This window comes from Amphibalanus amphitrite, unplaced genomic scaffold (genome assembly GCF_019059575.1).
Source record: "Amphibalanus amphitrite isolate SeventyFive unplaced genomic scaffold, NRLGWU_Aamphi_draft 000032F_arrow, whole genome shotgun sequence".
Classification (NCBI taxonomy): Eukaryota; Metazoa; Arthropoda; class Thecostraca; order Balanomorpha; family Balanidae; genus Amphibalanus; species Amphibalanus amphitrite.
In genome coordinates, this window is record NW_024881528.1 from 809,367 (window position 1) to 822,871 (window position 13,505).

General features: G+C 49.1%; 1 protein-coding gene across 1 annotated transcript; it reads left to right on the forward strand.

Moving 5' to 3' along the window:
- The first annotated feature begins 720 nt into the window (after positions 1–720).
- LOC122368656 lies at positions 721–7,557 on the forward strand. The gene is made up of 2 exons (XM_043342833.1): positions 721–2,897; positions 7,350–7,557. The coding sequence occupies exons 1-2, from the start codon at positions 721–723 to the stop codon at positions 7,555–7,557; spliced, it is 2,385 nt and encodes a 794-aa protein (XP_043198768.1).
- Positions 7,558–13,505: the final 5,948 nt, after the last annotated feature.

Below are 13,505 nucleotides of genomic sequence, written 5' to 3' on the forward strand. Positions count from 1 at the left end.
CTGGATCCGCCCCTGATGTTATCACTGAAAAAAAATCAATAGCATCGTAAATTTTACGTTTTTCCCTTTCGAGACTACGTTGTTTACCTTACATTGTAAAAAGATCATTCAGAAACAGCCTCAAAAGAGTTATTAAATGCGCTTTTCAGCGGTGCATTGCCGCAGTACCTACATCCGTTCCCAAGTTATGCACCGGTTTGTCAAACAATGTTGAAATAGGTGAAACTTGATATTTGATGTCCTCGGGTGACCTGACTTTTAAAAGCATTATGATTTTTAAGCATTATGAATTATGATGCTGTACTCGTTTTTCGGTCTGCTGAAGGTGCGGGGGTAGATCAAGCTGCCGAACCACCGCATTGCACGAGCGTACCCGACAATGTGCCTGGTCCAAGACCACAAGGACCTAAAGCTGCTCCGGAAGTAGAGGTGGATGGTTCATCTCTGAACCCAGACAACTGGACATCAAACAGCAAAGGGCAGGAGAAGCACGGGCATCCACCTCCTGGGATGTCAGCCGCTTTCTTGAACAGTGTTCCGCGTCTCAGCTTGCCGCGGTTCACGGGAGATCCAAGTGAGTGGCCGCGCTGGATCAGTCTCTTCAGAGCACTGGTTCACGATCAGGCGGCTCTCTCTGACACGGAGCGGATGGCGCATCTACAACAAGCAGTTGATGGAGTCGCCCATCAAGCCATCGAGGGATTCTTGTTCGATGGCAAGATGTATCACCAGGCGTTGGCAAGGCTGCACGAGCGTTTTGGTCGAGAAGGTGACATCAGCCAAGCATATCTCAGCTCCATGTTCACGACACCAGCTTCTTCAATCAACAACATCGCCTCAGTGGAGAGGTTCAGTTCAGCTGTCAGCAACACTGTGCTGACTCTGCGCGCTCTGAACCACTACAATGATCTGAGAGCCATCGAGAACCTGCGTCGAGTAGTATTGAAGCTTCCTGCGGAGTTGTCCTACCAGTGGGGACGAGAAGTGCATCAGATGCATCCCAAGCAGCCCGATCTGGAGATCTTCAGCAAGTGGCTGGAGACAGAGACTGCCATCTTGAGAAACTCGGCCAACCACAACCGCGAGCCAGAGAGAAAAAGGCCATCCGCGGGTGTACGGGAGACCTCGGCGCGACGAACAACTCTGACTACGTCGGCTACGTCTTCCCAGACGGAAAACAACCGACGTCGCTGGTTCTGTGTCCTGTGCAAGGAACAGCACAAGCTTCAGGATTGCACGGAGTTCAAGTCGAAGACGGTGGAGGAGAGGCTGGTCGTAGTGAGCAAGGAACGACTGTGTTGGGGCTGCCTGAACAAGGGTCACTTCATGAGGGATTGCCGCTCTGCAAGACGATGCAACTTGAATGGATGTAATGCATCTCATCACCGAGTCATACATGTGGACAGAAACGCTGCTGGTGATGAAGAAAACCAAACAGAACCAAAAACAGAGGCACGAGGAGGAAGTCGCATCGTCGGCACGGCTCTCACAGAGACGACAGACACACTGCTGCAGTTGGTGCCGGTGCGGATTCACGGCCCAAATGGGGAGAGAGACGTAGTAGCATTGCTGGACCCGGGGGCGCAGACATCGCTCTGCTGTGAAGATGTCTTGGAAGAGATTGGGGTTCCAGGAGTCCGAGAGAATCTGCAGCTACAGAACATCGAAGGAAGTGGTACCAGACAGTCGTCTCTTCGAGTTCAGCTGACGGTCAGTCCTCTGAGCACAGCGACCAGCAGAAATCGAATCTTCGTGCCCGAGGTGTGGTCTGTGCCAAGGTTGAACGTGGCCCCACCCAGCATGAGTAGTAAGCAGCTTCGCAGCTGGAAGCACTTGCAGGACCTGGACCTACAGCAGTACAACGGCGCACACGTCGAGCTTCTACTTGGTGCCAACATTCTGGAAGCTGTGCTGCAGCGAGAGGTCAAGGTGGGAGGCCCCGGAATGCCCGTCGCTATCCGGACAGACTTTGGCTGGACCCTGACGGGATCGATATCCACCCTGATTCCAAGCACAATGCGGCAAGTCATGTTCGTGCGTCGACGTGCTCCCGGAGACGCTCTGGAGGGTCTGCAAGAGTTGGTCCAAGACTGGTGGACGAACGAGGCCTTCGGCACCATGATCAACAGCTCTGATGCACGATCTCAAGAAGATCTCAGAGCTATGCGAATCTTGGATCAGCAGACCAGGAAGGTGGGGGACAGATATGAAGCTGGACTTCTGTGGGGTGAAGACGAACCGATGTTGCCGGACAACTGGAACCAAGCGTACCGACGTCTTCATTCCATCGAGAGGAAACTCGACAAGCAGCCAGAACTGGCTACAAGGTACCAAGCCATCATCGACGGATATGTGAAGGATGGTCACGCAAGGAAGCTCTCAGCAGAAGAAGCGGACGAACCGAAGGAGAAGCGTTGGTATCTGCCACACCACGCAGTAGTGAACCCGAACAAGCCAGGGAAGCTGAGAATCGTCTTCGACGCTGCGGCAACATACCAAGGTGTATCACTGAACTCGAAGCTCGTCACAGGTCCAGATCTACTACAAAGCCTTCCTGGGGTGATCATGCGCTTCAGGGAAGGTCTGATCGCTGTGACAGCGGACATCAAGCAGATGTATCATCAGGTGAGGATCCGGACAGAAGACCAGCCTGCATCGAGCTTTCTATGGCGAGAGATGGAGCGACACCGCAAGCCTGACGTCTATCAGATGGAGGTGGTCATCTTTGGCGCGAAGTCATCACCGGCAACGGCCAACTACGTGCTGAGAAAGGCACTTCTGAACTATGGAGCGGAGACAGACAAGGTTCTCAGCAGAAGTCCCGAGCAACTGGCAAAGTCGTTCTACATGGACGATTGCCTGTTCTCTTGCATGACGGAAGACGCCGCCAAACAGCTGTACGCTGACGTGAAGGAGGCACTGGAGAGAGGAGGTTTTCACCTCACGAAGTGGAGAAGCAGTTCCCCCGCTGTGATGAAAGGCGTTCCAGAGAGTGAGAGAGCCAGCGCCTTTGCGAGCCTATGTCTCAGGAGCTCGCACACCGCTGAAAAGACGCTGGGCATCGCATGGGAGGAAGACGAGGACACATTGGGGTTTCGTCTCCAAGCCAAAGAAGTGAGTGCAACCAAGCGTGGTGTGCTCAGCAAAGTGTCAACAATCTTTGACCCTCTGGGGATTGCTGCTCCTGTTACCGTGAGAGCAAAGATGATGATGCAGCGACTCTGGTGGAAACATCTGGAGTGGGACGAGCCACTACCCGAACCTGAGCTGAGCCAATGGTTGGAGTGGCTGAGTGAAGCAGAGAAGCTGAACGAAGTCGTGATGCAACGCTGCGTGAACCCCAGCGGCCCAGAGACACTGCGACGCCAACTTCATGTGTTCTGCGATGCGTCAGAGAGTGCGTTCGGCGCTGTGGCATACTGGAGGACAACTTCGAGCGATGGATTACACCATTGTCGCTTCCTGATCGGCAAATGCCGAGTCGTTCCACTGAAGCGACTATCAATTGTCCGTCTAGAGCTGCAAGCAGCCGTTCTTGGAGCGCGTCTGGTGGCTACCGTCCTCGGTGAGATCACTCAGCCGCCGGATGACGTCTTCTGCTGGACGGACAGCAAGGTCATCCAGCAGTACCTTGATAATGAAACTCGACGGTTCAAGACCTTCGTGGCCAACAGACTTGCAGAGATTTACGAGCGGACCTGCAACGCGTGCTGGCGTCGGAGTCAAATGACGCCCAGGTCAACTCGCCAACGAGAGGCCGAACCATCGACCCTTCCGTCTGCTCCCAGTGGCCTCGCCATCGAGGGGCTGGGAGAGACAAAACACATCGGCATCTCCGCAACCGTGAGATAAACCAGCGGGGTTTACACGATCCTGACACATCGCTATCAAGCACTAGAGGACCAAGGGTCCTCTGAGTCTGGAGGCTCTCCAGCGTCTCTCCATCTCCAACGTGGGAGGCATTAGCCTCCGCGAGCGCTGCAGCGGCCTCGGCGCAGGCGGCGGTGGCCTCCTCGGCCGCCTCAGCACCGGTGGCGGCAACCTCCTCGGCTACATCAGCACAGGCGGTAGCTTCCTCGGATGTGGCAGTTTCTGCTTGGGCGGCAGCGATTCGTCTAACAGCGACGACGTCGCCAGTCGCCGTGGTGCGTCGGTGGGGATATACCACTGATCCCCATCATTAATCGTTGCTTAACGAAGTTGAAGTGTTCTTTATTTCTTCTGTTTCATGTTATACTTGCTGGTGTTGCAAGAAATAGAATCGTATTTGCTGGAATGTGAAATGTTTTATATGTGCTAGCGACGCGATATGTACGGCACGGCAGCGCGCCGGTTTCTTTCTGTAAGTGTTGCTCTGCAGTGCAACACGGTGCAGGGGGATGTTAGCACCGGCGGCTGCAGGCCGGGCCTCCCGGACCTCCGAGCGGGCCATGTGGCGGCCGGCCGACCACGTGGCGCCTGGGGCTATGCCGGCACTGAGCTGGCCCCATAGCAGGCAGCCCGGTGATTGGCTGCTTGGGCTCTGGCCCTCGGGCGCCGGCGAGGTGACCTCGGGTCAGCGCGCGGTTATTGAGGGAGTTCGTTCTGGATGCTCGGCGGGGAAGTGCTCGCTGTGTGGGTGGAAGTGTTGCTCTGGCTGTGGTGTGGTGGTGGTGCACAATATAGCAAGTGAAATATCTTAACTGGTGTGGAGAGGAGCTGGACCAGTGGAAAAAGGGACGGGACAGTGAACAGCAGCGAGTCTTCTCAGCGTGCGAGTAGCCGATCATTTCCTTTCATCCGGGACTCATAACACGGCCTCTTCCGGGGTGTGTGAGGGAGGCGGCCACAGTGTCTCGCCATCGAGTCACTGAGCTTAAACTCGTTCCCCGGGTCTTGCCATCGAGGCTCGGGTGCGGGGTCTCCGCTCAGACAGGGGTGCGACCAGTCGGCTCCGGCTAACCTTGCCATCGAGGCGCCGGAGTATCGGTTGATCTGTCCGATTACAGTGGTCTCGCCATCGAGAGGCTGGAATCGGGCAGCGGCTGGCGTCTTCCTCACCATCCTGATCTACCCATCGCTCTCCTACAGTCCTTGTCTATCATCCGGCTAAATAAGTGTCGTTGGCGTGTGAAATACCAGAGGACACGTGGCGACAGGTAGATTTCCGATTTCGATTCCTCCAGCTGGGGGGGGGGGGGGCTCAAATACATTACGAGCCCCCCCCAGCCGAAAAGTTGGAGGGGCTCAGCCCCCGCTTGCCTCCCCCCCTCCGGTTCCCGCGCCACTGGTGGGAGGGTCCCTTTAATTCAACGCTTCTCGACAGCAGCAACACGGTGCTGGAAATATCAACGTCATGCAAGTTTTGAGTGAAATGTTATCACTGAAAAAAAATCAATAGCATCGTAAATTTTACGTTTTTCCCTCTCGAGACTACGTTGTTTACCTTACATTGTAAAAAGATCATTCAGAAACAGCCTCAAAAGAGTTATTAAATGCGCTTTTCAGCGGTGCATTGCCGCAGTACCTACATCCGTTCCCAAGTTATGCACCGGTTTGTCAAACAATGTTGAAATAGGTGAAACTTGATATTTGATGTCCTCGGGTGACCTGACTTTTAAAAGCATTATGATTTTTAAGCATTATGAATTATGATGCTGTACTCGTTTTTCGGCATGAATGTGCTTTCGGAGCTAACGTGTGTGGAAAGCCAAAGTTGACGTATAGCCAAAGTCCATCATTTGACCGTCCACGCGTCTGAACGTCTAAAACACGGTGGTGACAAAAGCGCCGATTTTGGACTATCTTTGTCAAGGTTAGTTTACGAAAATAACGCATCCCTACCTTGGGTTCTTTGAACTGACCTCAGAGGTCACCAACTGGACTGAGACCTCACAAGTGGGTGACAATCGCTGCACCTTGCTTTTCGAAGACATCTAGCCCATAAGGAAAGGAGTGGCGGCCCGGGAGAGGTCGCTCCGCTTGGATTCACACACACGCACGCACGCACGCACGCACGCACGCACGCACGCACGCACGCACGCACACAATTGGCGCAAAAGTGCCTAAAAACTTGAATCGTGGCGCTTTTTGCTTAATCAGGTAAATATTTACATATTTATCTATTTGTTTGCTTCTTTATTTTGACTGTGTTGAACGCCGCTCATAGTGTGAGTTGATTTACCTGCTCGATAATAAAGATGGATCAGTAGCCGGCAGCAGCAGCGCCAGAGGTTTCCTGAACTACATACAAAAGTATAAACGTTGTTTTCCTTTCTTTGGGGTGCATAGGCGACGGAACGGGGAGGGCACCGGGGCACCGTGCCCCCCTTTGATTTTAGCATTTTAACATGGCCAAGCCGGGGCGGCGTCCTGTCATGGACTGAAGAACCACCCCGGCCCCGGGAAGATCTGGGGGATACCTCCCCAGCCAGGGAGAGCTGTGGGTTACCTCTCCAGCGCTCCAGGCGGGAGGCCCGTCAGCCACCGCCCGCGTCGCCCGTCGAAATAGGCATCGCGGGCGGCGCCCCCCTATCCACCGGCCGTGCGGGCGAGCCGTCGACTGGTAGGGCCGGCGCCCCGCACGCCCGGCCGGCCGACCGGCCCCAGCAAAGAGGACGATCATGATATGGTAGAAAACAGAGAACCGTCCGGCGAGGGCGGTCTATCCTCGGCGACCGAATGACCTGCTCAGTGCTCATAATATCTTTCACCGACCCCAACGGCACCAGAGTGAGCGCCACCCGGCCTCAAACTGCTCCATCGGACAGTGTATTTAAACCGAGGAAGAGGCGAGGTAAGTGGCACAACCTCTCTGTAGCCGTGAGAAGTACGGCCGATCACACCGTCCGGTGCTGATGGTATTCATACCATCAAGTCTTGGAGAGTTTAAGAAAACGCCGTCTACATCCTCCAAAGGGCGCCGTTTTGCTGTCGTCTGCCGTCCACCTTGTCTGTGAAGCGCCCTGCGGAAAACCGATCGCTTCGCGAGTGGCTCCCACCGTCGACTGGTAGTCCCGCTTCTGCCGCTGCACCACTGCAGCGCAGTCAGCGCATCGCCCTCCGACTGGAGCGGCTCAATCAGCGTACGGCAGCTGCAGACCGCCCGAGCTGCCGTAACAAAGACGACATGAAGCTGGCCCATTGTGCTGTGGCATCCCTGATGCTCATTGGATCTACGCTAGGAAGCGCTGGCGCCCTGCCACCTGATAAAAGTGACGGCAATGACGCCGGCGTCGAGCGTCAGTTGACGACCGGGGCTCCGTTTGAGCAGCTGCTGTTAGCAGGGGGTTTGGTCACTGTGGGAGCGGCTGGTATCCTGGCATCACTGGTCATGGCTCAGAACAATCCAGAGCCATCCGTGCCTCAAGTCATCAGCAGCGAGAGTACAAATGTAACGCAAGCGCCGCCAATGTGTCTAACACTTCCTGTCGCAACTACAACAACTACTTCTTCTGCTACTACTACTACTACTTCTGCTACTTCTACTACTACTACTACTACTACTACTACTACTACTACTTCTACTACTACTACGACTACTGCTGCTGCTGCTACTACTGTTACTACTGTTGCTAGTACTACTGGCTCTAGTACCAACAATGCTCGACCACAGTGTACTGTAGTTTGTTTTCCTACATAACGGGGTATGCCTTAAGTACAGCACGAGCCGGGCAGTAAAACGATTGAACAGAATGGTCATATATAATATCACACGGGGCCGGTAAAATGTTTCATTCAGGACCGAGGGATTTGTTGAGTTTTCCGCACGAGACCGAAGGTCGAGGGCGGAAAATTCAACAAAGCCCGAGGTCCTGAATGAAACATTCCGGCCCAAGTGTGATATTTATTTTAGCATGTGCCGTTTAATTTCCATATTTAAGCTTCTTTAACAATGGTACATGCTTGAAAGAAGTGAAAAACCAAGAACGAATATCAAGAACTAAAAAATGTACATATTCCCTGACCAAGATAATAAATCAAGCCGACTCAAGATCACTGTGTCCCATCCTTGTGTCTGGCTCTGAGTTGGATTCATATCAAACCAAGAAGATCTATTTCAATCTATGTCATATGAGAAGCTAGAGTAACGTTCGTTTTCAATATTAGAGAAGAGTGGAAAGTATACCATCCTGTGAAGTGAGCGCTTGGTTTTTTACCCATGTCAGTATGAATAAAGTTTTTACTGATCAATGTGAAATGCGTTTTTTGTCAATTCATTGCAGTTGTTCAAGGCATGAAATTGACGCCATAAATGTAGGTGATTAATTAATATGTCTGTACATTAGGATTTAAAATATTATCTTATTGAAAACCAACATTTACAATCTGTTCAATAGTTCAAAGCGACCAAATGCAACACGTAAGTTCACGTTAGATTTCTATCAGTTAAGCTCTTTTCCAGCGCCTTCCTCCGTCTCAGGAAATGCTTCAAAAGTTCGCTGATAAAATGTTTTGCCCATGGGCCGAAACCTTTGTCCAATTGCCTTCAACATCATGCGGTTTAATCCAAAAAGCTTTTACCGCACGCTCGCGCTAATGCTAAAGGCATACTTCGGCATATGCTAAAAAAGTAAAATCAAGAGTTCGTCCCAACAAAAATAGCAAAATAAGTGGCAAAATACGTTTTTTTGTTTGGAACGAACAAAAGAGTCAGATGACGGGGAAGGAAAGGACTCCCCGTACAAAGCTTCATGATGGACGCCCCCAAGGGAAGGGATCCATGGTTAGCAGGGGTGCGTAGCCGGAGCTGGAGCCAGAGCCGCCGGAGCCGGCATATTTTGCCCGGAGACGGAGCCAGAGTCGGAGCCGTGAAACAATATAGCCCGGAGCCGGAGCCGGAGCCGTCAAAAAAAGGGGGCGACTCCGGCTCTTTTTTTAAGTGGAAAAAAAATTATTGACCCAGTTCGGTTTGACAGTTCAAGGTAGTAAAACATGCGGTATTCAAAATATGAAAATAGCCTTGTTATGCAAATACAGAAGCAACGTGCACCAATCCCATCGTCTTTTTCTTCCACCCGTATTTAATTGCATAGGGGATGTACTGAGCATTGGAGCCGGAGCCGCCGGAGCCGGACCATTTTACTCGGAGCCGGAGCCGGAACCTGAGCCGCCATGGCATTTCACCCGGAGCCGGAGTCAGAGCCGGAGCCGTCTGAAATTTCCACGGCTCTGCATCCCTGATGGTTAGAACTATATATAGAGGAGGTCTCTTCTTAGCGTGATTATAGGGGACTGAAAAAGAGGGGTACCTACGGCTAACCTGAATAAGGCTGACGAGAAGGCACTCCTTTCCCTGATGAAGGACGACTCCACACACAGAAAAATATTTACCCCTCTATGGGATTTTTTTACATATGAGGAGTACCAGTACCCTTATTTCTCAGGTATGAAAACCTGAATGGGAATAGTTACACACCATTTATTTGGGGTTCCCGTACACCAATGGTTCTTTTTACACATATACTAGTAAATGTACCTTCAAGGTTCACAGTACCCTGCAAATTCGGGGTATCATTAACAAACAGAGTGGTATCTTTACCCGAAAAATCAGAATCGGTCGTGATAGAGCTACTCTGGCAGCATGTTATTTTACTAGTTGTCATTGAAAAAGAGGTACCTGTAACATGCATCAACTCGTTGGGTATAGAAGTACCTAAAATGCGTTTTTCTGACTCCTGATTTTTAGGTACACTGAGAAAACAAAAAACACCCTTAAGACACTCCCGGCCAAAGTGTCCGCCCTGAAACCCCTGTAGAACACCTTTCTCGAACACCTTTAATGGTGTCAGGCTGTTGTACACCCCATGGGTGTTTATCAAGTGTCGATTACACCTTATTGGTGTTGTTCGGGTGTTTTGGTCAATAGACACTTCGACAAGTACCCACGAATCCTGTCTTAAATCCCTCTAGAATTCCCGTGGGGTGTTCAGTGGGTGTCAACACCCCATACACCCCACAGGTATTAATGGGGTATTTTCGGCCAAACTGTCCGCTATGAAATTCCCGTTGGGTGTTTAATGGGTGTCAACACCCCATACACCCCACAGGTATTACTGAGGTATTTCCGGCCAAACTGTCCGCTATGAAATTCCCGTTGGGTGTTTAATGGGTGTCAACACCCCATACACCCAACAGGTGTTACTGGGGTATTTCCGGCCAAACTGTCCGCTCAGAAATCCCCGTTGGGTGTTCAGTGGGTGTCAACAGTACCTTTATTGTTGACACCCACTGAACACCCAACGGGGATTGCAGAGCGGACAGTTTGGCCGAAAATGCCCTTTAGTAACACCTGTGGAGTGTAAGAGTGCTGACATCAATTCACCCAACGGGCATTGCAGAGCGGAACGGGCATTGCATAGCATTTCAATAAGGGCATTTCAGACAGTTTGGTCGGAAATACCCTTAACGTAACACCTGTGGAGGACAAGGGTGTCCCGAACACGCATCAGGTTTGCGACGTTTTTTGATCAATGGCTCATTGAAAACACTCCGTTTAAATTATACTTTAGAAGTTTCCTTATGGATCGCATATGTTAGCGTAGCCCGTCACACAGCTAAGCGTTTCGGCTAAATGATCACTGCATTTCCGGCGTTATCTTTCTAGTTGAGGTTTATTTGCCATTGGGTCCACAGTGCAGGGATATTTCTATCTCGCACTCCTCTGAGATGCAAAGATAAGAATTTGTTATCTCTGCATCTCTCTGAGATGCAAAGATAAGGTCTCGAGGTTTCATAGCCAAAAATCAAGAGTTCAACTGATGATGGGTCAATAACCGAACGGCATTTTTAATGGCTGTTTATGTATGAAACTTATGAAATAAAAACAAGCTACTCTTACTTTTTTTACATAGATGAATACATTTAAATATAATATTGAATTAATTAAGAATAAACCTCAACATAGAAAGATATAGGATTCCTCATGGCTCACTCGTGGAAGATCGGATATCTTTTCCTCGCGTGTTACAGAAAAACCTCGCTCCTTCGTCGCTCGGTTTTTCAGTAACCCGCTTGGAAAAGATATCCTTATCTTTCTAGTTGATGTTTATTTGCCATTGGGTCTACAGTGCAGGGATATTTCTATCTCGCACTCCTCTGAGATGCAAAGATAAAATTCGTTATATCTGCATCCCTCTGAGATGCAAAGATAAGGTCTCGAGGGTTCATAGCGAAAAAATCAAGAGTTCATGTGATGATGGGTCAATAACCGAACGACATTTTTAGTGGTTGTTTGTGGATGAAACTTATGAAATAAGAACAAGCTACTCTGAATCTATTTTTACATAGATGAATGCATTTAAATATAATATTTTATTAATTAAGAATAAACCTCAACATAGAAAGATATAGGATTCCTCATGGCTCACTCGTGGAAGATCGGATATCTTTTCCTCGCGGAGCCATGAAGAATCCTCTATATCTTCTCAGAGGGTTGATGGATCAGAACGACGATTCGATCGGTTTGAATGACATTTGGCGATAACACGCAAATCCGTTAGGAATATATCGAAGAAAAAAAAAATCACGAAAGGGGTGCTTGAAATTGTACTGGAACATATCCACCGGTAACGCACTTAGCTTGATGGTAACTTGTCGTTTATGGGAAGCGGTCCAAGCTGCCCAAAAAAAGAATGCTCCGCGTTTGATAACGTATATTTAAGAACAAACAATCTTGAGTAAGAACGGTGGTCATTATGAACACAAAGCATTCTCTAGGCTCTATCCAACCACCTCTCCACTTTCCTCCGACTGCACATCAGTACTTTATCTCTTCAGCTATTTAACCCTCGCCCGGCCAAGGGGTTGATGCAACACCCTAAGAAAAATGGCAGTGCTATACGTCACCAGGTTTGGCATACTTTATGGAACATCCTTTTGGCATATTCCCTGAAAATTAAAGTTCCAATTCAATAATTTCAGGTCAGGTCACCAGGTCGCAAAAAAAAAACGTTATATTGTCAAAATAGCCATGAAACTACACTATATATTTTCTATGAAGCCTGAGTTTTCCATTGATTTCATTCAAAGTTGCAGGGTATGCTAAGCTCACCGAGTACCATAACATGTATCCTCGTTTTTGAAATTGTCTTAACCTGAGATCATCCAAATTCTAGAGCCAGGTCATGACGAGTTATTAAGGAAATTTTATGAATTATTTGAATTGTAAAAATATTAGAGAAATCCGTTCCATTTAAACGTTTTTGTGTTGTTTTACCTCAGTTTATACATTGCATGACGTGTTTGTTTGCTGCAAGAACGCTAGATAGGGTCAATTGAGGTCAAATGGGGTCAAACTACGTTTTTGCTAATAACTTGATAGACGGTGTACCCAGAGCTTGAAAATGGTGCCATTGTGTTTCTTTCGAACAGCCGCCTCGAAAGATATGTTATACTGACGCATTTTAGTAAGCCTGTGAACTTATGAACTTACTCGTATATATTGACTTTATGAACTTATATATTTTGGGTGAACTTTAAAAGGCCACTCAACTGGTGTAATAGTAAATCACTCTATGTGCATTGACGTGCTGAGTTCACTGGTGCTTTTATTTTTGCTCTAGCTTTACTAGATTCAAGTTACTCGTATAAGCGAAAAATTTGTTGTGTTTTAGCGATTTTTTCATTTATTTTATACACCCATACGCACTAAAAATTGATCTGGAGTAGCCAAATTTTAACGGGGCTGAGATGTCCATATGGTTCCACCTACTCTGTGAATTTGGTATTCCCAAGTGCCATAGGAGTTAATCACCAGGGGTTCGCACCAACCCCCCTTCCCCTGGCCGTCTGCGTTATGAAAAAGGCCCTGGCCGGGCGAGGGTTAAGTCCCTCCTCCCTCACACTTCACAGTTGGCACTGCAGTCTGCCGTAAGCTCAAGAACGATTTGTCTTGAATGATAGCAATCGCCAATAAAACAAAAACATGCTCTCTTGGATCTCTCCCAGGTCCCTGTCCTCCTACCCATTTCGCAGCAATATTCTCTCAAGCTCTCTGGGATCCTTCCCTCCCCTCACACTTCGCAAATCACTGAATCCTGCCGCTAACGCTGAGTTTACGAAGAGCCTAAGCCACACATGTGCACGGATCCGAAAAAAATGTATCTGGGATCTGATCCCACGTACCTTGACCTGGAATTTAAAGGGATCATAGATAATAGATCCCTCTCTCAAATTTGTCGAGAAATCATCAATTGGGGTCTTAGATCCAAACCTGTTTGCCTAGAGATCTGGTGAGATCATAGATCCGTGTTCACTTTTTGTCAACATAGACATATTCTAGGATCACTTGTAGGAATTCGCAGTGGTTCTATTTCAGAGATATCATGTGGTCACACATCACAATTCATAATTTTATTTATGGCACTTATTTGCCATGAAGTCGCATGGAAACATGGTTTCATTAGGTTGCATGTGGTGGGATTCAATCGGATCTCAGATCCTGATTTTGGTTTGTTATAAGATGCAATGAGATCATAGATTCAGAGATTCAGGATACATTTTCTACGTGGGATACAATGGGATTA

Bases quoted from the DNA above. Each gene is read 5' to 3' on its own strand.
- LOC122368656 (XM_043342833.1), top strand. From the start codon at position 721: ATGTATCACCAGGCGTTGGCAAGGCTGCACGAGCGTTTTGGTCGAGAA. The intron at 2,898-7,349 runs GTACGCTGACGT...CCGTGCCTCAAG, and splicing joins GAAGACGCCGCCAAACAGCT to TCATCAGCAGCGAGAGTACA.